The 26,761-nt window shown below is 38.9% G+C and overlaps 2 protein-coding genes across 2 annotated transcripts in view; one reads left to right on the top strand and one right to left on the bottom strand.

The window, feature by feature from the left end:
* Window positions 1–1,929: 1,929 nt before the first annotated feature.
* On the top strand, window positions 1,930–6,745 carry LOC145764875 (ras-related protein Rab-23-like). Its single transcript, XM_082576565.1, has one exon. The coding sequence runs from the start codon at window positions 1,996–1,998 to the stop codon at window positions 2,731–2,733; it is 738 nt and encodes a 245-aa protein (XP_082432691.1). The 5' UTR covers window positions 1,930–1,995; the 3' UTR covers window positions 2,734–6,745.
* A 181-nt stretch (window positions 6,746–6,926) lies between these two features.
* Window positions 6,927–26,761, bottom strand: part of LOC145765416 (uncharacterized) — a 30,282-nt gene continuing 10,447 nt past the window's right edge. The window contains exons 6-18 of the mRNA XM_082577240.1: window positions 20,953–21,077; window positions 20,186–20,284; window positions 19,739–19,778; window positions 18,487–18,702; window positions 17,355–17,500; window positions 16,739–16,877; window positions 16,154–16,285; window positions 15,304–15,471; window positions 13,009–13,100; window positions 12,397–12,480; window positions 10,739–10,863; window positions 10,078–10,271; window positions 6,927–9,635 (exon numbers count right to left, since the gene is read on the bottom strand). Coding sequence (XP_082433366.1) covers window positions 9,517–9,635; window positions 10,078–10,271; window positions 10,739–10,863; window positions 12,397–12,480; window positions 13,009–13,100; window positions 15,304–15,471; window positions 16,154–16,285; window positions 16,739–16,877; window positions 17,355–17,500; window positions 18,487–18,702; window positions 19,739–19,778; window positions 20,186–20,284; window positions 20,953–21,077 — 1,679 coding nt within the window. The 3' untranslated portion in view covers window positions 6,927–9,516. The remainder of the gene's footprint in view (window positions 9,636–10,077; window positions 10,272–10,738; window positions 10,864–12,396; window positions 12,481–13,008; window positions 13,101–15,303; window positions 15,472–16,153; window positions 16,286–16,738; window positions 16,878–17,354; window positions 17,501–18,486; window positions 18,703–19,738; window positions 19,779–20,185; window positions 20,285–20,952; window positions 21,078–26,761) is intronic.

Raw genomic sequence — 26,761 nt, 5'->3', positions numbered from 1 at the left:
TAGATGCACGCTATAATGCGCGGAAAATTATATTCTCGCAGTAATTGTTTGTGCTATGCGATGACGATTAGTATCGCTAGTTCCTGTGTTATTTTTCGGCGGAAAAAATATGACCGATCTAGATGGTACTTCCCGCGGACATCACATGCTGTGACGGTGGACATGTCCGCGGTGTCCGTTGTGAATTTCAAGGCCTGAATATAGTCCAAAATTTGTCTGCATCAAAATGGGGACACTTTGGGCCTCCATATTTTCAAAATGCTTTTAAGACAATATAATTTTGAAACTGGATTCATGTAATATACCTACCTATAAGTGTCTCATTTTGCCAGAAATGAAGTAGATTAAATTTGCAATGAGAGATATATGCTTGTTTAAAAATGGCCGAAAATGATCGAGAACTCATCAGCGCAGGGGAGGACCCAATTTAAAAATGTCATAATTTGAAAAGTATGGTACATTAAATTTTGAGGTAAAATTTTCAATTTTGAGCTCAATCATGTTATAATGGCCGAAATTTTTTTGAAACTTTTTACTATGTTAGCTTCGGTGCTGATGACATATTAGGTTTATTTAAAATTTTAACACTTATTTCTATTTTATAACTTGAACACTCGCAGTGGAAAGAAGTTTAGCAGTGCTGAATAGCTGGGATCGACATAATGACAACAGGCATGTACATTTGCAACCTTTTTGTCTGATTTTCAGCAATTTTGTAGAGGGTCAAACTGGGAAGTTTCAAAATTTCAGTACGTTTGGCATGGAATGATCCAATTATTAAATTTAGTGTTGTTCCTTAGTTATGCATGTTTATTGTTTATGGTTTAAAAAAGTAACCCCTCTCTAGTAATTGTAGGTTATACCACACAGTTGTAATAACCATTGCATTTGCAACCAAGTTGGTACATACACATTCCCAATAACGCTCATTCATGATAATCCTTTTTTCTTGAGCAAATTAGTTAACGCGTCAATCAGATGATAATTGTATGATGTATATTGTATAAACACTACTTTCCCATAAAGTATATATATATATGGTTAAATATTTTTGTCTGTGGTACAATTTTAGAAATATTGGAGCCAGTCTATAATTAAAGGACACATGGACTACATTTGAGTCTGAAAAATTTTAGAATGTTAATTGTTAAGACATTTAGTAGACTTGCTTTTTCTTCGGGCATTGCAGAAAAAAAGGAATGTAATTGATTTTTTACTATCCAACAGACTACTTAATTAGCAGACAAGAAAATTTTGGATTTTTTATCATCATCATTCAGGCATACTCGGACATGATTAACATAGTTTTTCCATACAAAAGTTATTCTATAATATGAGTTTTAATTATTTTACAATATAAAGCCAAGAACTTTTATAATGAAAAATATACAAAGATTTAAGCGACATTAAAATGAAAAAGTTAAGTAGAGAGTGTTTAGCTTTGTTTGTAGTCTGTACAGTGTAAAACGTACACAATATAAACATGCATGAAATATTTAGAGAAAATCCAAGAGAAAGCTCTACTGTTTCATGCATAATGCATGGTTTAGGTGCAGACAGCTGTTTGCGTCAAACTCATTACCACTTCCTCGTAAGATATTCATTATTTTTATGGTTTGAAAAGATGTTGCAAGTCGTATTGTCAGAGGTATCAAGTCTGTGTGGTCTGAAACAAAGCCTCAGACCAGTCTAAGCCATAAAAGTTTTATCACAAAAGCATAGTGTACATAATGTAGTCGGTTTATTCTCAATGGACATGTTGGCTGTTAGGGGTTAAAGTGTAGAACACACACAAATAATGTTTAGCATTTAAATATAGCGTTATGTGTTGCCTGGTTCCTTTAGCTCATATTTTGCAGTTGGACCCCTTTGTTTGCAAATTGTTTGAATGTATTTTTTTGTGATGAGTATTTGCAATTTCCAGAAATTTGATTGTGTTGAAATTGAAAAGATTAAGTAAACAATTCTATAATACTGTGTGTTCGTTGTTCAAATATGTTGGAAGAAGATTTTGAAGTTGCTGTTAAAGTAGTTGTAGTTGGTAATGGAGCAGTGGGAAAATCAAGCATGATTCAAAGATACTGTAAGGGTATTTTTACAAAAGATTACAAAAAGACCATCGGTGTAGACTTTTTGGAAAAGCAACTTCGAATTAATGAAGATGATGTACGCTTGATGTTGTGGGACACCGCAGGTCAAGAGGAGTTTGGAGCAATTACGAAAGCATATTATCGTGGAGCACAGGCCTGTGTGCTTGTATTTTCCACGACAGACAGAGCTTCATTTGAAGCTGTGGAAAACTGGAAACAAAAGATTGAGGAAGAAGTCGGCACCAACATCCCTATTGCTCTTGTGCAGAACAAGATTGATCTTTTGGATGAAGCAGTGATTGAACAGGGTGAAGCGGAGCGCCTGGCCAAGAAATTAAAATTACGGTTTTATCGAACTTCTGTGAAAGAAGATCTTAATGTCAATGAAGTCTTTAAGTATTTAGCTGAGAAGCACATCCAGAAAACACAACAAGAAGTTGAATTTGAACAGGAAGCACTTCCTCCTTCTCGGCAGATCGGGATGTTTAACACCACTGGTAGTAGTAATGTAAATGCGTCTAGTACCAACAAAAATGGAGCTTTAACGTCGCCAGCTGGAGGTGAGACAGTCACCTTGCAACCAAACAAGACTAGAGCTAGCACCAAAAGCAAAAACCCTTTTACAAGGTGTAAATTTTTTTGAAACTTTTTACTATGTTAGCTTCGGTGCTGATGACATATTAGGTTTATTTAAAATTTTAACACTTATTTCTATTTTATAACTTGAACACTCGCAGTGGGAAGAAGTTTAGCAGTGCTGAATAGCTGGGATCGACATAATGACAACAGGCATGTACATTTGCAACTTAACAATACTGGAAAGAATTTCTGGTCGCATTTTATCGTAAACATGCTTGCAAGGATTCTTAGCAAAAATCATCATACACCAAACGTATGTCTTGAAGTAATAACACACTGTTTTTAATTGTAATTATCTTGCTTTTAATTCAACATCAGTACCATTGCATAAGCAGGTAAATTGGAAGTTCAATGGAAAATTGAATGTTTAACCCTGTGGTGTTACTTTTTATATGTTGATAATGCAACAATGACATTGCTGTGCATTATACTTGCTCGAAGGCTAGGGATTTTTCCTTTTGGGGTGTCTTCTTCAAGTTAGAGCATTTTAACTGCTATTAACACACTGCATGGTTTCTTACCCGTTAGGTTATACAGCGATGTTTCTGTATCTTAGAGCTCGTTTATATTTAGCTAATTTCGAATTGATGTTCACTTAGTAAAAATATGCTTAAGCATGCTGACTCGAGCAAGTATAATTCATTTTGTTTTGCAAGACCGTGTCACCGAGTCGTCTTATCAAGAATAGTTGTAACTTTTTTTCTTGTCATAAAATAAGATTTTTTGTTTTCGAAATTGAGTACTTTAATTTCCAGTGTATTATCATTTCGGTTTTTGTTATGTTTATGTAGCGGACGTCAAACAGTCCAGACTTCAGAGCATCATTTCTTTTTGGAATCTAAGCTTCTTTTTTTATATAAATTGTCAATATTGTGACTTCTACTAAAATTCCACCGTGTTATTTACAAAGCTTTAAGAATGAGACCGCGGTTTTCTAGCTACAACAATTGCACTTTTAGACGCGGTTTTCTACAAGCCATTTGTATGCAATGTTGCCTTTGTGTTGTGCCATTTAGATCTCAATGAAAATTTATTGTAGTCTCCTACCTTGAAGTATCGCAGCAAACTGCAAAAAAGGTTCGAATCCTTATTTCAAATAAAGAATAAACACTCGAGACTAAGACAATGAACCGAGTGAGGTCCATTTTTTGTGGTTGTACATTTGCGTACACTCACACGCTAAATGTACGGTTCTTTTACTGGTTGATGCAGTTGTTACACGTATATGGCGAACATTGAACTACCGGTAAACATTCTTTTATTTTCTGAAACTTGGTTATTTTTCTATATAACCTGCCTTTAATCATGGCAGACACTGCGGGTGTTTGGTTCACCTGAGTTGGAATATGAAAAAGCCCAATCGTGCTACAGCCGGCGACCTCTTGCGGAAGGTCGCATCGGTTGAACCTAGTCACATTTTCTACAGCCTTAAATGTTTGTGGTACGTAGTTGATGGTTATGTCGCCCTGAACTCACAGTATTATGGTATATTTTTTGTTCCAGCAAAGCTAAACACCACTTTGCGCCATGTTCATTTAACCCAATTGCACTCAGTGTTGTGTTTGTAGTTTTGTAACCGTTCTACACTGAACCAGTAAATTAAACAACACAATTAGTGATCATTCAAAGCTGGTTTTAGATGCTTTTTGGACTGTTGAGCAAAATTTCATATTTAAGCAAATGTATTTTAATGGTTAAAACTCTGAAGACAATGTCTGTTCCCCATTTTAAGTATATATTACTTTACGCTTTTATTTGTTGAACCATAGAGAAATACAACATAGTAACTTTAGCGGGTTTAGCATACTTTATTTCACACAAAATATAACATATTTAAAATAAAATCAAACGTTTTCGACACGTACGTGTGTCCTCATCAGGAATTAAATCTGCAATACATAAAATGAAAAATCGTAAGATAAATTTGACTATGCACTGTAACGACACTCTGGACTGAAAGCTTTTATATGTGATGTTTAATTTGATTTTATTAACGTAATCACAGCAATGTGACATCAAGAATTTAAGTGACGGTTTTCTTTGTTCAGAAAGGGACATTTGAATGTCCTAAACTAATTTACTTGTTCCTAGATAAATAATGAAAAACAAGATTTGTGCAGTTTGAGAAACAAATTTTTGTTGTTTTGGGCAATATAAGTTTATTTTTTTCAAAACGCTGCAGTGTTGCATAGTTTCAGATGCAACTGTTATTAAAAGTAGCGAATGTTATTAAAAGTACAACTGAAAGCAAACAAATACATACAACTAAAAGAGAACCTTCATACGGGGAAGGATGAAGAGAACAGTAATTCTACACGATATAATATGATATTTTAATAGCCCCTTGTGATGACATTTCCAATTTGGTTTGCGTTCTTGCTGCGAGCTTTGGCGCACCACGGCATTTTGTGGACATGATCAACTGTTAAATGATTACAGTAAATAATATATATATTTTTAAATCTTACTTCGCATTACACATCTTTTTGCAACAACACAAATCTTTTTTCCGCTTTCAAAAACAGTGTTGTGGGACCATTGTAGCATACGCCAGATTCATTCCATACACATAGACCTTGTCATTGTGAAAACCTATAATCATGGCTGGAGGCCAATGTAATGTTGAACTCTTGTCTAAATGTATTTTATATCAACGGTAGCAGATCGGCCTCCAGCCCTCCACCCAAATTCGAAGCGTGCAGTGCACGTCATGGCCCCGTATACAGATCTCCATGGTTCAGCCGTTTAAAAGCCTGCAAATTTAAGTAAATCTGTTTCGCATCAGCAGCCTACATGTATCATCAATAAACAATGATCTGTGTCTCGGGAACCTTGTAAAAGGAAAACTCGGATGAATTATGAATGAAAAGTAACTCAACGTGTTACCTTCGTTAAGGAGCCTGATTATGTCAAAATTTACCTTTTCAAATCATCTTTGAAGCAGTGTAAGCGTGACATGTCAGCGGTAAAACCGCTGTTTTGCGTCCTATTCAACCGAGCGAATGGTCTATACAGTACTTCGAAATGTCATGGCGCTCAACTAACTCCGTTTTTTGACCAGTTTTTTTTAGTTGCTTTGCTTTTGGCTTGTCTTCTGCTGAATGGGCGAATTACCAGCTTGTTTTATTCCGTACAAAAAGCATGTATTTTTCAGTTGATTGTGGCCTTCAATCTCAAGTATTCTTTCATACATTCCAAAAAAAATGCACAAATACTTTGTACTGTACATTGTCGGGCCATACAGTTGCGAATCTTGTATTCCTGCTCGGGGTAGAAAATGCAGTTGCGGTATATTTCAAGTTTGGGCTTTCTTTTGATGTAGGATGTTTTTCTTTGACCAGTAACGTACATTTTTGCTTCGTGTTTGCGCATAGACTAATCTACTTTAAACTAGGCTACGGAAAGTATGGTGATTCTTCTGTGGCGAAGTTTTTATTGAATATACCGTTCAAATAATGTCATACCTTTGTTGAGATTGTCAGAAATGTCGTATTGCGCAATATGGTTTGCGCATTTCATCTTATTTGGCGTCATATATGTGAACTGACCCTTACCGCGCGAGCAATTGCTATAGCATCGATGTTATGCCTCGTTTAGGATTTTAAATTGAATTTGTATATACCTTAAACTAAGCATCATGAATCTCTTCCGGTGCATACACACATCGTTTTAGAAAATTGTGTGCGCCGTTTTTACGATATTACAGTTTTTATTTCTAAACTGAGTTTTGAAAATACATTGCAAATGTCACTGATCAAGCAATGGTAATTCTTGATGGGGAGACGGCGTTAGTCAATTTTCAGTTAAAAACTTAATTATTTTCAACTGATGAATTCAGTCCAGCTCATGCAGCTAATCAATCCTTTTTACATTTGCAAAGTCTGCGGACGTTGAATCGATGTAAAAATGACTGGCTTGCTCTACGTTGGTCGAAGTGAAGTGGAGTCAAAGATGTGTACTTTTGCCTGCTGAAGTTGATCTCGGCTATTGTTCCCGTTGATTCGAATACACAGCAGGTTTCATTCGTGTGTGTCATCTTGCCAGCGCATTTGACATTTTGAAGAACATTGCGGCGCGATCTAAAACTCAGGCAGTAAAATCTGTCAATTTTACATTAATTCAACGTCTGCAGACGTTAAATCAATATAAAAGTGACTGATTTTGCTGTGTGGGAACTGATAAAACACCAAGTATCTTAAAACGGAGTTTATTTACAAACTTTATCACTTCAATGGCGCGCGCTGCGACAAAAGTCCACATGACAGCATATTGCCTGACAAACACATAACAACGTAAGACAATGTTGATGTGGAGTACAATTAACTTTCGCATATTATCCAAAAAACTGCACCTTACATCAATCAAGCAACATAAGCACATAACTACTTACATAAAGATAGCTTTGAAACACTAACTATAACATTATATTCAGTCAATTATAACATACAAAGTGGCACACCATGTTCCAGCGTGGTCCAACTTCTTTTCATCGCGGGCCAAAGACTTTTCTTTTTTTTTTACCTTACGGGCCAATGTTTTTAAATAGCGATTCATAGACTTACTGCTGGAAAATTATACATAGCCAATGGCATACAGTTACTACTCTTTAAAATCTCTACAGCTTGTTTCACCCTAAAATGGGGATCATCTTTAACTTTATCATCTTTAGATTTTAATTTTAAACAATAGCGTTGGTATCCACAAGAATTGTAGTTGTGGCCATGCGAACGCAAGCGTAAACAGCCTCGTTTCCAAGTTGATTTCGATTTTTGGTTTTAATATTGTTCATAGCCGAAAACGTACATTCGCAAATGTATGTACTTCCAAACATCGAGTGGCCTACAGGTTCAGAGCAGCATCTTTTAAAAGGGGAAACTCCTCTTTTGACACTAACTTCCAAAAACTTGCAGGATTTTCCATTTTCTTTTGACAGCAAAAACGGATCGTTCTGAAGTTCACATAATTAGAGTTGAAGCTCTGGGGGCTGTGTACTAACTCTCACGCCCATGGGAAAATTTTTGAACAAAGTGGTATTGTTCTGCATCACAAATGATCATTTACAAAGTTTTTTGTCAATTACAATAACAAAGAAACAAAAATTGAAGTGATATTGCTAGATTAAAGCAAAGCTGACTATCAGTTCGCGGGCCAATAAAACGGAGATCGCGGGCCAAGTTTGGACCACGCTGTTCTGTACGACAACGTTCAAGCAACACGAAAAATGGCAACATTTAGAGAATTCTCCTTTTTGCGGCAGTTCTAAAGCGGTTATGTGGATATCCCTACATTGTCTGGTGCATCCTCGGTGGTTTCAGTCGATAGCATGGATGCAGGAAAGTAGATCACGCCAACAACTATCGTACCAAGAGGACAACGTCTTTACAGTAATATTCAAAGTGAGAGAATTGCTCAGGGCTAGCAGTTGTTTGCATGATATCATTCGCTTTATTGCATGAGGATTGCAATCCCAAACTACGCCAATTAGCTGTTGGAAAATGCTACTGTGGGTTGCAAAGTCCCCCGACAGGCGACAACAAATCAACAGTTTTTCACACTGTCAGTCGTCTACTCTAGACGTTGAATCGATGCGAAAAACGGTTGGTTTGAAGTCTGGGTCCGGATAATTGAACAAAAAGTAAACGGTTTATTGGATTAAATATTTCAACAATTTGTTCAACAAAATGGCGTTCGCACAGACTAAAGCAAAGATCCTTTGAACTGTGCTGAAACAGCTAAATGTGTGTTCCGTGTGGCATTATCGCACCTCGGTGGTGGTAATTCAAATAAGGTTGTATCATTTTTCGATAACTTGCGAAGCACTGCAGAATGTCGAAACGACAGAACTCAGCCGGGTTGAATTAAATCATGAACAAAGTGTCTTAACTACTGAAGCACATAATATGGAAGCATTGGTGTCAAAGCACAGTTGCAGAGCTGTTTCTCAAAGAAATCGTCATCATATCTTTCAAGAACCGTTGCACAGACTTTGAGTCCGTAGTTAACATAGCGATGGCGAGAGAATAAACGGTTAAGAGTAGTTAGGTAGGAGCCCGATCCACCTGCTTATCGTTTTAAACTCTTGACGAAAATTAAAACTTAATTTCACAGGCAGCAGAAACCCTCCATATTATTAATAAAATTCAATGTCTTTAGATGCATATGAATAAGACAGATTTTGCGAGCTGGATTAAGCATGCAGCGGACGGTTACAACAATGAAACGAAGCAACAAACTCTCTGCGTCTGCGGAAAGAAAAGTTTATAAATCCATAAGTCGACGAGAAACTTTTCGTAGAGTTGTTCTAGTCCAGTTAGAAAAATACCAGTTGCATAGCCGAGTGGTGAGAGCCCTGGCACGGCACTCGAAAGAGCGACGGTTCGCCTGTGTCATTGGCCAGAAGTCTTAATGGCACCATTGAAGGGTCACACTAGTACAGTAAGATTGGCTTCCTCGTCTTCCACTTTAGCTCAATCTTCAAACACTGGGGGTAGGCTAAGACTTGAAATGCCAAAAAAGTCTTAAGCTAATCTCTAGCTTTCGGGTACCAGCATAGCCGAGACGTGGTGAAGCTTTGTAGGACGCAAGAAAGGGCGCCAGTTCGACACTGCTTACATCGGGCGCAAATCTCGATACAACAACAGAAAAAGTGGAACCTTTCTTCGAACGGTGAGATAACGAACTGGTCGCACTAAACATAATGTTTTTCACATCGCTGTAGAACGTCGTTGCAATAAGCCACCACTACTACTAGCGATAGCGACAAAACTGCACCAGGCATGCCTCGGCTCTACATGGCGTTCTGCCCGTAACTCATGAACGTGTTCACCGCTGAATTGACATCAAAGTTTACGATGTGAGAGTTCTGCGACGATGGATGGCCTTGGCTGTGCTCGGGATGATGATGCTCTGCAGAAGATAAGCTAACGTTTACTTTTGTTGGGAGTTTCGTGTTGAAATTTAAGATTATACAGTATATTGGGCTTCGTTCAGACTTGAATCCGGTACGCTAATGATGTTGCTTACCTGATGCAGAGTACCAGTGGTCTTGAGGATAAAAAATCACAGGATTATTCAAAGGCAAACAAGAATAAGTTTTTAGAAACCAGAGTAAATGGACCATGGTGAAAATAGATTTGAAGTTTATTTTTTTACCAAATAACGTAAATCAACCTCAACTAAGTTTAAAAGCTGTCCATCCAGGAAAATATTTTAAAAAGTACCCAATCAAAGGCATCGCAGTAGCTCACTGTACTGCAGTAAGCTACAGTTGCTAGCTTTATTAGGAAAAGTTGCGACATTTAAGAAGCAAAATTGAAGTAAACTAAACTTAATGACTCGTTTTATTTACCGTCCATTCGTGTTTCCAACCCCTGAGAAGGATGTGCCGGCAACAACAGTTGTGCGTTTGCTGACCCATCGTTGGTCATGACTTGAAAACTCTGTGGAAGCATGGTGGGAAAATACTTTGGGTTGTTTCCAGAGTCCAATTCCAAAGGCGAGGAAACAGCGGGCTGCAGAGGCTCGCCGACAAACTTCAAGGTCCTGAAAAAAAAAGATGCTTGACAGCTCACTGGTGTAGCAGTGGGTTCATTCTCTATTTCAAACGCTCGGGTTTGGCTCCCGTGTCGATCAGCTTCCACTTTGCAGTAGATTGACTTTGCTTCCATTTTATACTCAGTTGAAATTGAACGTTCAATCCAGGTTCGGATGAAAGTGAAAGCTACTTCGAAAAAATCCAAGCGCTCTAGCACAATGTGTTGTTCACCTGGTTAATTTTTGCTACCACGGAATTCTCCACACTTTGAATCAGATACTGAACATAATCCCAGCCAATAAAACAAACGTTTTTTTAACATTGAGTTAATTTGCACTTTGCAGACGTTAAATCAATATAAAAAACGAGTGATTTGCTGGCAGGGCTGTTTTTTGTTGTTGCAAAAATTGTTAAAACTGTCCGTCCTTTCATAACGCAAAGAACATGTCACAAGAGCAAAGAGAACATGACTCACTCTGACATGATCCTTGCTTGGTAGTGTGGCTGGTCGACGAGAGAAGGGGGGTGGCCGTCGTGGGACGCCATCACGTGTTCCAGTGGCATAATCTCGTTATTTTCCGAACCAGCGTTTTCGTTCATCTGGTTATAGTGATGTTATTCAACGTTTATTATTAACCTGCAATCATTCAACGACTCCGGTGGCTGAGCGGATATAATCTCAGTTCTGAGCAGGAGAACGAGGGTTTGATACCCTGTCGGGTAGAGTGGTTCAAAAAAACACAATTTTCTCGGAATCTTCCTCCACAAGGCTTAAAATGTGCCATTTCCCCATAGAAGTGCCCTTGCAAAAAATTAGACTGATTGGAAGTCGTTTAAAGGTCAATCAGATTTTCACTTTTTTACCACATTCTGCCTATGTCAAACCCTATCGCACACAGGCCGATATTGTGTGCAAGACTTACAGAGAGGGAAATGCCCCCTATTGTTTTGAAAACCACAGCAGAGAATGAGCTAGACTTCTATATGATGCAGAATTAAACTTAGTGTGTATGTAAACAGATTTATTAACTTAACACCCAACAAAGCAAAAATCTTATTTTCATACTAAACTATCGGCAATTCGGCATCTACCATTTTTATTGAAAAACACTTGAAACCGGCAGTAGTCTCATCAGTCATCACTTCAATTATTTTGACAGGTTAAATAAGTTTAAGCATAATACAATTTGCTTTTATCACAAAGAGACATCCATATCACGATAAATGAATTAAAATACAATGTTAGCATCAAGGACTGTGGTGTTAAATCAGATATGACATTCGGCCACTGTTTTCGTCACAGTCTCATTTCAGGCTTTGTTGAGATTAAGGGTTGCTTTGGTTGGCACCGGAAACCTTTTCCTGTGGATGCTTACTAACTGCAGTAGGTACTGGTACTGTTTCTGAGTCTCATGAAAATGATTGAAGTGATGACTGATGAGACTACTGCCGGTTTCGAGTGTTTTTCAATAATAATGGTAGATGCCGAATTGCCGATAGTTTAGTATGGAAATAAGATTTTTGCTTTGTTGGGTGTTAAGTTAATAAATCTGTTTACATACACACTAAGTTTAATTCTGCATCATATAGAAGTCTAGCTCATTCTCTGCTGTGGTTTTCAAGGTGATAGCGGGCATTTCCCCCTCTGTAATTCTTGTACACAATATCGGCCTGTGTGCGATAGGGTTTGGCATAGGCAGAATGTGGTAAAAAAGTGAAAATCTGATTGACCTTTAAACGACTTCCAATCAGTCTAATTTTTTGCAAGGGCACTTCTATGGGGAAATGGCACATTTTAAGCCTTGTGGAGGAAGATTCCGAGAAAATTGTATTTTTTTGAACCACTCTAGTGTCGGGTCATACCAAAATCCTTTTAAAGTGCAACTGAATTTTGTTTGTGCTTAGCATTGCGGTAATAATGTACTCGGTTGCATCTCTATGGCTTCGGTGAAACCGTCTGCGTTGTAAAGAGCAACTTGAATCACCGATGGACACGACGCTATGGAAAAATACATGCCAATAATATTCAACGCATTCTGTAGGTTGGATGACAAGAAAGTTTGCGAAACACGAGGTATAGGGCAAGACGTGGCCTACACGGGCAAGAGCAGGCAAACATGACTGTTTACTTACGTTATTATCCTGATCCGTTTTCTCCGCCTCCTTCGTGAGTGATTCCCTTACCAGACCATTTCTAGACCTCCGTTTTGGAAAGTTCTGGAAAATATATATGATTGTTGTCGATTATATAACGTGCTCGAGTGGTGAGAATATCTGATCGACCATCGAAGGGACGCCGGTTCGACACCACGCAAGAGCACAACGCTGTATTGGGCATGAAACATGATATAGGTGGACACGTGGTGAACATAAAGATTAACATCCTTTAAATGTTCAGTCGCCGAACAGAAGAACATGGATTCGACGAAAAGGTATATGCCGGAGTTAGGTTGGTTTAATTTATTAAAAATAAATTTCGTTGCTTACATACTAAATAAAAACATTTTGTCAACACAAAGCCTGTGTACTTGTGTAGGTCATGGTCTCACTTTAACAACACTAAACACTTTGGGAGTCACATACTGTTGCTTGAACGTCGATTTGATAGAGAACTTGTTATTTACACACTGACCAAGCAACCTAGACAGCAAATCACCCGTTTTTTACATTAATTCAACATCTGCAGAAGTTGAATTAATGTAAAAACCGGTTGATTTGCTGTCTGGGAAGTCCCCTAGCGCTTACCGCGTTACCAACACACGCCTTCTTGTGAGCGTCCAAATTGTCGACCCGAGAAAATGACCGGCTGCAATTGTCGCATTTGAACGGCTTCTCACCTGGAAAGTGGAAGATATTTGACAAGGTGGCAAAGTTTGGTTTCAGCCATCGCTCTGTCAATCACAATCATACTGAAATATTTGAGGCTGCTGTCGAGTTTCTGTGTTTTCAGGTGTTGTTGCTGTGAAATTGTGTTGAATTAGTTGATTAACTGATCGCTTAATCAACTGATTTAACAAAATTTCACACTCACAGCAATAACGCCTAACAACACAGAAAATCAACAGCCAGCAGCCTCAAACCAAACAAAAGAGCCACCTTAAAGAACGACTCACTGACTTCAACACCATTCGTCATAGCACATGACTAGGAAACTGTGTTCCGAAAGCTAGTGCAATTCGCTATTACCACAGCGAACTCGCAGTATCAAGCTAAAACAGGTCGTTAATATCTATCTTCAGTGGCGTAGCCAAGGGGGGGGTTTTGGGGGTTACAACCCCCCCCCTTTGGCACGCGTGTGACGTCACGATATTGAGAATGATGCTTTCAGTCTAAAACAAATTGCCTAATTTTAAACAAAACTGCATTAAAAGAGCGAGTTTTGCCAATACCAAACATCTCAGCCAGGAATTAGCAACAAGAAAAGACAGAGACTTAGCTTTATTTCCGAAAAATGCCGAAAAAAACATGATCTTATCCTTTTGCTATGCCATCGGACAGCACCATTTTACAGGAATATTCATACCCACATTTTTGTTGAAAATGCTCTCAGAATGCACCAAGTTCAAAGTAATTTTTCAAAATTTTCTGGGGGAGACCCCCCAGACCCCCCGCCGCTGGGTTGTCAAAACCCCCCCCTTTCAAAATTCCTGGCTACGCTACTGTCTATCTTGTGAAGTAAGCAACGATCATGCTGCTAATCTATTGCATACAAATCTTTATTTACCGTTAATTTACCAGTAAACTGAATTAACCAGGTAGTTTTTTTTTAATTTTTTGTAATTATTGCGATAACCCCAACTTTGTACTAATTTACTTGTACAGTTGTACACCCTTGTGCATATTAATTGACTCAAACAGTTTAAACAATAACAATTTCATCAAAATAATCGTTTATTTGTGACCGCCTATACTCTCTACCACCTGTGAAACTCGCTTGGACATGGAGTCGATTAATTTTCACGGTTTTCTGTATTTGTTCGTCGTGGTATCAGACCTGAATTGTGGCCTCAGCCAGCTTGGTTTCGGTTGTACAATCCTTTTTGCAGAGACGAGTCTTTACGATTAACCATATATTTTTGATAAGATTTTAATCTGGTGAGTTTTCAGGCCAGTCCGACACTTTTATCTTGTTTAATTTGAAAATATTGGTCACAATCTTCGACATATGGCAAGAAGCTAGGTCCTGTCGAAACACCCCTGAACCATCTGGAAACGCCTTCCGAATGTCTGGGATCGCTTTTTTGTCTATCACCTATCACGTCGATGTATTGGGCAGATCTCATCATTCTTTCGGTTGGACGAAGTGATCCCACACCATGAAAACAGAAACAACCCCAGAACACTTTTTTCAGGGTGCATCACGGTTTGGTCGATGTGACATTCACGGAGTTTGTCATCAGGGGAGCGGCGGACATGTTGACTCCTCTGTCCTTGAACGCAAAAATGGCTTTCGTCTGAAAACATCACTTCCGCCAGTCTTGCTTTGTCCAGTGCCGATACTTCTTTGCCAATAACAATCGTTTAGTCTTCATTTTCTGTGTCAGAAGTTGTTTTTGAGTGGTCTGTGGGCTGCACGACCCACCTTCAGAAGCCGCCTTCGAACAGCAGTGATGTCCACTGCCTTACAGAGCTGTGTGATGGATGCTAAGAGAATCAATGAGGCTGATGTAATGCAGTATACTGTATTGCGTCAGTCGGCTGATGCAATAATGTGTAATCTCTTTAAAATGCTCTTATTAAAGCCCATGAACTAACGTTATTAAACAACACCATAGAAATCGATTTAGAATTGAATGATACAACAACATCTTCAAAAAATGTGAAAAAACTGTCCTGAGTCAATTAATATGCACAAGGCTGTAGTGTAGATACATGTTGTGTTACATTTGCGATTCGCAGTACACTGCGTGCCATCGCAATGGACAAAACAAAAAGTGATATTAAGGCAGCTAATAAATAAATAAAGAGCCTAAAATGTAGAAACCAAACTCATGATTATTACAACTTGATAAAGACACCGGTTGGAATCCAGTGAGCTACCTGTGTGCATTCGCTCGTGCCTTGTGAGGTGGTACTGGTTAGTGAACTGCTTCTCACAGTGCTGGCAAGGAAAAAGGCCGATGCCGGTGTGAATCTTTTTATGCAGCCGGAGAGAATGGTTGTCACGGAATCGCTTTCCACATGTCTCGCAATGATATGGTCGCTCTCCTGAAAAAATCAAAGAATTTCCTCTCTTGAGCCATTTAACGAACGCTTTTTAATAACCGTAAACAGACCTAACCCAGCAACAACACTACATTTAACATTATAAAAACAAGAACAATAAGCTAACGTTTTCGGTTAGTCATACAGCTCTTTTCTAGCATATAAGAAAATATTTTTAAAAGAAATACTAAAGAATAATACACTATCACAACAAAACTATGGTTTCGAGTTTTAGAATTAGCTTTTTAATAACGCTAGAACACTGAAAAAATGCCCAAGTCAACTTCATGCACAGTCATGAGACATGTTCATGAAGAATTTAACTTCGATCACGCGGTCTGAGTTGGAAACCTTGTAAAGCTGATTATAAAAAACACAGCTTTTTTTAAGATCTTATAATGTAGAAAGCTGAAGAAAACGTATCTTTCATGGATTTTCACTATTTTTACTCTTGACTATCCGTGTACGACCTTTAAAAGAGAAACTTATTCAATCGACTATTTCAGGGTCTAAAGTACGCAATAATCGTCACCTTGCTCTTCTCTGAATTTACCTCATTAGACAAGAGTAACATACCACCAGTGAAAAAGATACCCCAGTTGACAAATTGTGCTCCATGCTATTGAGCTCAAGATTTAACCTTATCATTTCTCGATTCTCAGTACATGAGCAGCAATCTTCCTACCTGTGTGCGTTAGCAGATGCTTACGTAGCCTTCCTACGTAAGCAAATTTCCTTCCACACGTTTCACAGACATGCGGCTTTTCTTCTGTGTGTTTCATTGTGTGGGTTCGTAACCTCTCGGAGGACTTGAACGCTGCAAGGAGAACAAATGTACTCACTACTCAGCATATATTCCACATCTACTGCACGTACAGTCGTACATATATGGAGGTGGATTTAAAGTAAAAATAAATACAGTTGTGATGCTGTATGTTTAATTTTACGTCAGACTAGACTATAGTTTTAGCCTCCAGTTAAAATACATCATGCCATGACGTTTAATTTCGTATACGGTATCCCAGACAGCAGAATTCTTCATTTTTGCATTGATTCAACGTCTGCAGACTTTGAATCAATGTAAAAATGACGGATTTTAGAACATCATAGGTGGGACCAATGTGTGAAGTTGAACCATTGTTTGCAAAGACGAAATTACAATGTTTGCAAACTCACAGACAATGAAGACACTCAGATGAAACGAGCCTGTCTAAATCACGTGATTAATTTTGCTTTGTTAATGGTTTTCGGTGTCATGAAGAAAACTCACATTTTCCACAAATCTCGCAAGACTTTGCAGTTGCTGAATGGCTCTTCTGGTGAGACGACAAAGTACTTTTCTCCTTGAATTGCTTGCCGCAAATCTCGCAAAAATACGGACGTTCAGAAGAGTGCGACACCTGGTGGCGCTACAACAGAGTGTGACCGATGTTTGGAATGTACTAAGCAAACTAGGAAACACAGAATGCTTCAAGTCCAACATTCTAGAACCTGATAGGGCGTTACTGACTTGGCTACGCCACGTCGACAAAATTCACACAAAATTAGGCAGAAATTTTGAAAACTGATTTGATTGCACATGGAATATTTAATTGAGGACTAATTTATTACTATGTTCTAGCCCAGATATTTTGCTCCTGTTCACAAATCAGTCAATATGCCTTGAGCACACATAGCTAAAGGACAAAATATGGCTTAAAACCGTTTCTAAAAAGCCTTGTATAAAATATACTACATCCCTACTAGCAAAATCTATTCCTTTACATTGATTTGACGTCCACGACATTGAATGAATGTGAAAAGGATATATTTTGCCAACTGGCATGAAACCAAGTTGGAATGTAGGGTTGATACATTTTCTACCATGAAAGGTTAGTTCTACGTACTTTGAGGTAATCCTTGTCGCGAAAGGTTTTACCGCAATCTTCGCAGGCGAACGGACGTTCGTTTGTGTGCGTGCGTTCATGACGTTTCAAATGATCAGTCTTCAGAAACCGCTTGCCGCATGTCGAGCAGCAATGCTTACGCTCACCTGGGCGTGAAATATCGATTTGATGATCAATTAGTTAAGACTGTGGAAATGTTGGATGACACAATGATTACGGCAAAAAATATCACGACTCAGCTAGCAAATCTATCCTTTTTTACATTGATTCAACCTGTGCAGACGTTTATGTTAACAAGGAGTGATTTGCTAGCTGGGGAGGAAAAATTTTTGGTAACCAACTGCATGGCATATCATGGTGTGAAATCAATGAAAACACAGTTACGTGGGGCAGTGTAGTTTCATAAATAGCCGAAGATAAAGGAAGTGATATTCCCATAATAGAAGCTAGAAAGTATAAAGCCACTAGTCAGATATTGCGCGAAGTGCAATAAACGAAATGGTATTTTCACAAATGGCAAAAACCTGGTTGTGATTGAAAAATTTCAAAACAAACGCCAAGTCCAAAGGTCTCTCCGGTCTAGTTTTCGAACATTAAGTAATTGCAAATTATAAACATTGAAAAAGTGGATTTGTAAAATTGCACGCTTTTGCGTTAACAACACTTCGATGTACATTGTTGCAAAAACATAGACAGTAATAATGTTTCGTGATGAAGGACAAATCAAGTTATTCGTATTGCTTTGTTCTTTACGTGACCAGGAGCTACGACAATTCATCTGAAGAACAATAAATAATTTAGAGTATAGGCTACCTATTATGTTGTTACAGCATCTGAGTATGACAGGATTTGGTTTTGAATCTTTATCCTCGGACTGACAGAGCCTTGATGGGTTATTCCATACTCGTTTCGTAAGAACATTGATCGAAACGGCATTTTGTGTAAAATCTACAAAGAAAACTACATAAACTATTTCCTTCTTGATAAAAGAAAGTTTTGCATCGATAAAATAACCTCGTTTCAGTAAATTGTCAAATAAAAATCATTTTCGATTAATTGTCGTTCGATGAACTGTTGCGTCATTGAGCGACTAGTGCACGAAGCGAACAACTAGAAAAGCAACACAGCAAACCTGTGTGGATGGACATGTGGCGGCGGAGGTGGCTCTTGTTCTTGAAGACTTTCGCACAGATGGTGCACGTGGATGAAGATTTATCTTTCGTGACTTTTGCAGTCACAGAGAGATCCCGCGAATTGTGGGTCTTCATGTGGACGCTGAGGTTGTGCGCGGTTGAAAAACTCCTCTCACAGGGAAGGCAATAATGAGGCGACGTGCGGGCGGGCATGACTGAAAAGGTGCATGATTCGGCACAAAAAACATTGATACAAGAGAAAATTGAATGACTGGCAACACATTCCACCAACTATGACGGTCCCAAGCGAAATAGGCTTATTATTTACAATCTTTAGACTATCCATTAAAACTTACTTTACCTCACAACTGAGGAAAGATTCAAACGAAAGACACAATAAATAATAACACATGTGCATAAAACAGTAGAAAGGGCACGTGAAAAAGAAGCTTCTTGTTATTACTTTACAAACGACCCCTATCAGAGCCAGAACACTTAAATCGCTTTCCTTCGATAAAACAAGACAACTTTTTTAACGTAGCATGACACCAGCATTCGACAATGGCTGTGCTTGGTTGACGTTTGGGTGGAGTAATCCTTTCTCAAAAATTTTCTTTGTTTCAGTAAGCTTTTCTGCTCTATAATATAATAAAGGCCGGAAAACACCTTTACTAACATAGGAATTATTTCGAAAGTTTCGTTTACCGGTAGATGCTTCAACTTGCAGTAGCCTATGTAGTTTAAATCAGTGCAGGGAAAAAATTGTTCACAAAAATACTTCAAACTACTGCAGCGTCAAGTTGCGTAAAACATTCGTAACGTTACTTTTTTCAAGATTTCCAGCAGAAGTCTGATGAGTGTTCGAGAGCGAACGTGCCGTTACAAGATCTTGCAGGTCCTGCAGAATGCTGATGACTCGGTATAGGATTAAAATCCGCAAAGAGTTTCAGGCCAATCCAAGACACAAAAGTTTATCAACAACTGTGGATTCACAGCTGGCAAAGATCTCCAAGAGATGTTTAGGGCTGTTTCACCTATTATTGGTTAGAACCGGACGATTATACCTTGCTGGAGAAATGAGGCATTCGAGAAATGCATACAGAGAAAAAGTGCAGCCACAGACGACAATGGGGTTTCTAGAATGATGAGAGTTTTTAAGCAAGTTGGCACACGACGAGATAAAGTGCCAGGTTCGGATTTCAAACCAAAACTATAAAAAAAGAAAATAAATAATCAAACAGACGGTCTTACTCTGATCGCTGTTGGCGGAGTGGAATTCCTCCATGTGTTTCTGAAACAAATGACGTGTAAACTATTGCAGCTGACAACGCAGTTTGACATTCATAAACGGGAAAGTCAACTTTTTCTTAAGTCTACTCCACTCCAGCAACTACTCTATTTCGCGTGCGCAATAGATGCGGTTACCAAACTGCTTGCAGGATAAATTCTCAAAAATTATCAAAACTGGCCCTGAGTGAAATGTTTTTAAAAATTACCATAACAACAGCCAGGTCAATCAACTGGCCTACTATCTTTTGATACGTCTACTCACATTTAAAGAGAAACAAAATTGACATACTTGAGATCGAAAGAAAAGAGATTAGATTTTTTTCCTATTTTCACACATACACGTGGTTGTCTATTAACAGTGCGCAACTGCGCATAGGTTGCACAGATTCAACACATCAATCTTCATACCTTCATTTGACCGTTCGTGGTCTCAGTCTTGCCACAAATGTCACATTTATAAGCCGGTTTCTCGTCGTGGCACAGGAGGTGAAGCTGATACGCAAGAACCTGCAAGTCAAAAGCTTTCAATAAAAAGTTGACTTAATACAGACTCATATGGTATATAATATATATCATTATTAGTATGTAATATAGTGAATCAAATATAGTTATTACTAGCTAAAGCCTTTACAAATTGTTTCACCTAACGGATCATCAGAAGGTCTTATTCAAATAAGACCTTCTGATGATCCGTTAGGTGAAACAATTTGTAAAGGCTTCAGATAGTAATAACTATATTTGATATAATTCGCTCTGCTTTGCCTTTTTGCTTAGCATTGAGCACTTTTTGTAGTATTAATAGTTTTCATTGTTTTTATGTAATATAGTATGTATCACAATTAATTTAATATAGTTTGCGTGTATATCAAAATACTACATAATGAGATAGTCTTCTTTCTATGCACTACTGTCCAGACTTTTTGCAATAAAGGGAGATATGACAAGAAACTAAAAAAGCCTATAAATTTTTATGGAAACATAACTACTTTGTTGTGATATGAACTTAATCGAAAAAGAGACGTTTTATGATTGTAATGGATCAAGGTCGTGCAGAAAATGCATCTCGCTAGAACTTTGAGACAAAAAAATAGGCCAAGTTTGATAATGAAGACTGAAGCTGTAATGCTTGCGTAAAGAAGTGGATAGTGTACAGACGTTTTAATGTGTTGAACTACCTGGGGAAAAGTGGCGTTGCAAATCTGGCACTCGAACGACGCAGATGCGCTTGACTCCCGGCTGTGCTTCTTCGGCTTCACGTAACTGTCCTGGCTATCATGGTCCCAATCTGGGTATGATTCGTCTGTAAGTATAAACAGAAACAATAAAAAAACAGCTACTGAAACACTCTATAATATTCTATGGCATGACATTTGCTTCAAAACCTTGTTTTCACTCAGATTGTTGCAGCAAAAGAAAAGATCCGGCACACATGTTAGAATTTGAAACCCATAATCCGTAATGTTAGAAGATTTGGCCCACACTTTCTAAAATGCTATATCTCATTGCCATTAGTAGTTTGGCTCAATAAAAATTATACGCACAGAAATTGAAATGAAAGTTTAAGTGCAACTAGAGTGAAAAAGTAAAAGTGGTTTTAAACTTTTGAGCGTGACTGTAACTTGTGCCTTCCCTCTAGGAAGCAAATGTACAAAGTGGTAGTCCTCGTTCTTAAATGTCAACGGAATGAAGTTAAAAATGGAGTTAAACCAAAGGAATGAATTAACCATCAAACCGTTAACCACGTCATCAACCGTGTCATCTATCTAAGCAATTCTCAGGTTGCTTAACAATTTACTTTACAACATGTAAATAATCAAAAAGTACTGTGTACTCAGGGGTGGCCAACTTCTCATCGATTGCGATCAACTAGAAAATGTCTTAATTGCTAGCGATCGGCCAATTGATGATGAAGTCACTGAGCAACTTTTTTCCTGTGACGCCTTTACAGTAAACGGATTTACATTTATCACATATTAACCATCGTCAGTCGTCGTCGACTCAAGCTCGTGTCTGAGCATTGGTTTTGTCTTCAAGCTGTCGGATGTGACTTTGCAAGCCCAGTCTGTGATGGAAGACGTGGACAGAAATCATTTTGTAGATGGAGAGTGGGTAACTTTTCTTTTCTAATGTTTTGTTTGTCCTGAGCCTTTTGTTTCCAGTTTTCTTTTTCGAAAAATTCCGTGTCATTCTTAGGTTTCTTTCTTCAGGTTGATCAGTCACTGACAAGTTGTTCTAACGATTCCACATCAATGATAACTTGGCTCTAGGATACTTCAAGCTGATCTTTATATCGAATTTTTGGTCTTCCAAGTTCCAAAGGGTCTCTTCCTGGTTTCCAGTTCCTCATAGAGCATTATTCGAGGAAGCCTATTTGGGTCCACCCGATACGTCATGTCCAGCAGAGGTGGTGTTGCAATATGGTGGCTTCTAGGTTGGGAAACCTAACACGATGGAGGATTACATCGTTGGTGAGACAATCCTACCAACGAGTGCCCAGTTGCCACTTGGCTCAGACCATCGACAGCACTGCGCAATAGGCTATATTCATGTTTCAGTTAATTTAGTAGAAAAGATAAGGCTAGAGTTAGGTTGCAATAAATGCACGTGACGTAACATTCGTAACAACCCTTGTAAAAATAACGAACCTCTTCTTTCACGCAAGCAACAATCAAACTTGAAAGTTACTGCTACTGCTTTGCCAAGGCGCCTGTTCTTTTAACCTTTTTTTCCGTATTGTAGTGATCAAGTTTCTGAGAGAAAAATTGTCGATCAACTCAGACAATTTACTTGGTTAGATAAATTTCATCAGGGCTTGATTTTAATCAGGGCTTTAATCAAATTATCTTGGGGTGACACTGGACAGATCGCTCACATACCGCCACCATTTGGTGTCACTGCGCAAGAAACTCACATCCCGCGCTGCGCTACTCAAGCGCCTGGCAGGCTGTAGCTGGGGGGCTAGGGCTGACAGCCTGACACTTTGCGTATGGCAGCCTTAGCCCTTGTCTACTCTTCAGCAGAGTACTGTGCACCTGTTTGGTGCCGCAGTGCTCACTGCCATAACATCGACACTGCCATAAACAGCGCCCTGCGCACAGTGACCGGATGCCTGCGTCCCACACCATTGGACAATCTCCCGATTCTCGCTGGCATCCAACCCGCTGAGCTTCGTCGCAAAGAAGCCACTCTGTCTCTCGGTCGACGGGCTCTGGACGGGCCTAACCACCTTCTCCACCACAAGATATCTGCTCTCCCAAACGAGCACCCCCGTCGACTGAAATCAAGACACCCAGTCACCCATTCGTGCCAGCCGCTCAACTTCTTATTAACGAAGCTGATGTACAGTAGGGTGCACACAATGCCGACTTTTTTGAATTTTTTTACCCGATTCATTTGTAGATTCCCCTGTTTGTTCAATTAGATGAGTAACTATGCTGGGCCAAATATCAGTGAGATTGGTGAATGTCTATGTGGGCAACACCACTATCAAAAAATCCCATAATTTCCGAAAAAGTAACAAAAATTGTACAATTACTGTATATAACCTCATACAAAATACATGCATTCATGTAATTATTTTGACTATTTCTAACATTTTGGACAAGTTACCAAAATTAAGATACACATTCTGATACACTCTATTATGTATCTATATCTACAAAGAAGACTTTATGTGTTCCTAATGAAATGTATTGATATTGCTCTTAGTATTGAGCATTCTTATAGATACCGTAAAATACAGTAGCACAACTTTGCCCGGATGGACAATTTTGCCCAAAATTTGTGAGTTAAAGTGTGACTACAATATGGTCTTCATGTTTTATAGGATTTGTCTAATGAATAATACTGTTAAATATTATCCATTAGACAAATCCAATAAAATATTAAGACCATATTGTGGTCAAACTTTAACTCACAAATTTTGGGCAAAGTTGTGCTGTTTTACGGTACACATAATTATAGATACAAGAAAAATACACATTAAGGTACAGTACACAATTGATACACAATGATACATTTTCATTGTTTGAAGAGTTCTTTTTTTTCTCTCACAAATTAAGTGTCATTTTTCTCGCATTCTCCACTACTTGGAGTGTGTTTTGGTAATTTTCTTCAATTCTTGCACTATTTAAAAAATCAGTACTGAGTTTCACGCCTCTCTCAGCAATATCATTGGTAACATTTATAGCTCTAACATTGCATTTAGCTTCTTGATAGGCCTTGCACAACTCCCGATCTTTGACCGGTAAAACAAGGAATTCATCTTTAATTCTTAAAGATGAGAAAAAAACCCATGAGTCCACATCAACAAAATCTGAAAGTTTGGAGTCTAGCTTAATGGAGTCCGGAAATGCAGGTTTTCCGTACCTGGTGCCGAAACGTCTAGTTGGAGCAGCAAGTGGTTCTGCCGGTTTTAAATTGAGAAGTCTGTCAGCTATTTGACGCTTATCTGCATTGCTCACTTTAGAACTGAATGAAGATGTAGGAACAAATTCACTGGACAAGTACCACAAATGTCGTTTGAGACATCGTGCAGCACTGTCTGATATGATGCTGTTGATGGCTTTGTACTTCAGAATGTCTATATATAACTGTAAGCTATTCAAAGGTGCATCAGTGGCTACTGGCTACACTGCATCTAAACCACCAGGTACAGTACACAAGTGAGACAACGTTCACAAAATCTCTAATCTTGGTGGCCTGAGAAGTTGTCATGACAGTTCCCTTCGGCAGAGCTGCAATTTGATCCTCCAGTAGAACAAGTTTTAATGCATAAATCAACTTGGCCATCCACCTGGTCTTATGCACAGCTCGAGGACACAGAATTTTACCTGTGTGGCTGGAGTTAAGTATGACACACACAAATTTATCATCTCTTTATAGTCATCCCTCAAGAACTTGGCTTTCTGCTCTGATAAACAAATCAGTTTATCTTTCCATTTCAAAACATACTCGTGTGCTTCTTTTGGGAGCTTGGAAATGTCAAAGTAGTTGAGTGGTTGATTGATGTCATGTGAAATATAATTCCAGTTTTTACGAATCCTGGTAAATAAAGTTACTTCTGGTGACTTGCTGACATCTATCTTCAAGTCCTCAAATACATGTCCCACTATCAACTCACCGACATGATGAGAACAACCTGCCCAGAATAGTGCACGTTCAAGACGTGCCTGATTTTGGATAGCAGTCAAGTGTCCAGTGTTTGATGAGGTTGTGTCAAATACCATACTCACAACTTTTTCAGAGCATTGCCATTCTTGGAGTAACTCTAAGGTCAGTCTTGATATGATTCCGTCAGCTCGCTTTTCCATACCAGATTGATAAGCAGGTGTTCCCAGTAACTTTAGTTCATCAGGGAACTTGCCAATGGCGATGGCCAATATCTCTTCTTTTTCGTATTTGTTTTGAAGAGTGGGTAAGCTCTTCCCATCCCAGTGAATAGAGGCAAAGGTCGGTGGGATCCAGGATTTCTTAATTTCACCAGCTACTTTTTTGTTCACTACACATCTGACCTTAGCCGATTGTAAATATGATGTAGAGACTTTTGAAGCATCACCCCCAGCTTCCTTTACAAATGCCTCACTAAAGGCGGCTTGCTGTGCAGGTGTCATTTTCAGTCGTGTAGCTATGACACCAGTCTCGGGAAAGTAAGTATATCATGAGGAATGAAGGCTTCTGTTCCAGACTTCACCACTCTTTTATGAAATCTTTTATTTGGCTTAGAGCAGTGGTTCCCAACCGGGGAGGAATTCCTCCCTAGGGAGGAATTTCATGAGTTCAGGGGAGGAATTTCAGTTTTTGCCCGTTCGTGTGCAAGAGCTACATTTAATAAGTTAATAGCTGTTTATTTGCTAATAAATTTCATACAAATATTACCCTAAAAGTGTTTCCAGAAAGCGCTATAATCCATTATTTTAGTGTAATTTTTCAAAAAATTTCCGGGGGAGCATGCCCCCTGACCCCCCTAGAATACGCGTGCCTTCGGCACGCTCTAACCCCCCACCAGTTTTATTGCTTCCCTTGCTCAACCCACCAGGATACGCCACTGCACATGAGATAGCGATGTCTTTACTCAAACACTTTGTCGTTCTCTTCGATCCATCAAATATTTGGCCCCCCCCAAAAAAACATTTCTGGCTACGCCACTGGCCAACACGCCACTAAAAAACCTTCACATACCTTGGGTTCCGCTTGCGCAGAATGAGGATGGTCGACACGATGGTTTTGATAAGCCAAACCAAAAACTGGCTTATCCGGTAATTTTTATAGACCGCCGGCTGTGCGGTCCCTGATCCCGTTTTTACTTCCGATCGGAATGAGTCTTAGAACCCTAACATAATGGTGTCTATTACAATCTGGGGGAATTGTAGAGAAACCATTTTAGTTAAAATTCTAGGATTTCTAAAATTTAGGACTCCCTTTTTTGTTTTTAGTAATATGGGGAGGAATGAATAGTTCCAAAATAGGCAAAGGGAGGAACGCAACAAAAAAGGTTGGGAACCACTGGCTTAGAGTCTGGTATATATGAGGCTAACGACTCATCGTCCTCACTGGAGCTACTGTCAAGTCGAGACTTTTTTTCACTTATTGCAAATAGCAACCCTAAATTCAACACGGTGTCATGGCGATATCGACCTAAATTCCATGTCATCGGTTGCCCACATAAACGTAGTCCGACCATCACCAAACTTCACAGAAGCTGTTTTCCCATCAAATAGAACATTTTCACCAATCTACATAAAAATCGATTGACATGACGGCATTGTGTGCACCCTAATGTACAGGACATCTCTGCGGCTGCTTGGGCGGACCATAAATGGAGTTCTGAATGGAAGTCAACCGCCACTAGACTCTATTCGTTCAAACCCGACGCCGACACACACCCCATCGGTCTAACACTACCAAGACAGGCATGGGTGCGCCTCAACCGTCTCCGTACGGGCGTCGGGCTTTTCCGCTCAACCATGCACCAATGGGGAATGG

This window comes from Aplidium turbinatum, chromosome 2, assembly GCF_918807975.1.
Source record: "Aplidium turbinatum chromosome 2, kaAplTurb1.1, whole genome shotgun sequence".
Taxonomy (NCBI): Eukaryota; Metazoa; Chordata; class Ascidiacea; order Aplousobranchia; family Polyclinidae; genus Aplidium; species Aplidium turbinatum.
Note: the sequence above shows the minus strand (reverse complement) of the source record. Positions and strands in the feature narration are given on the sequence as shown.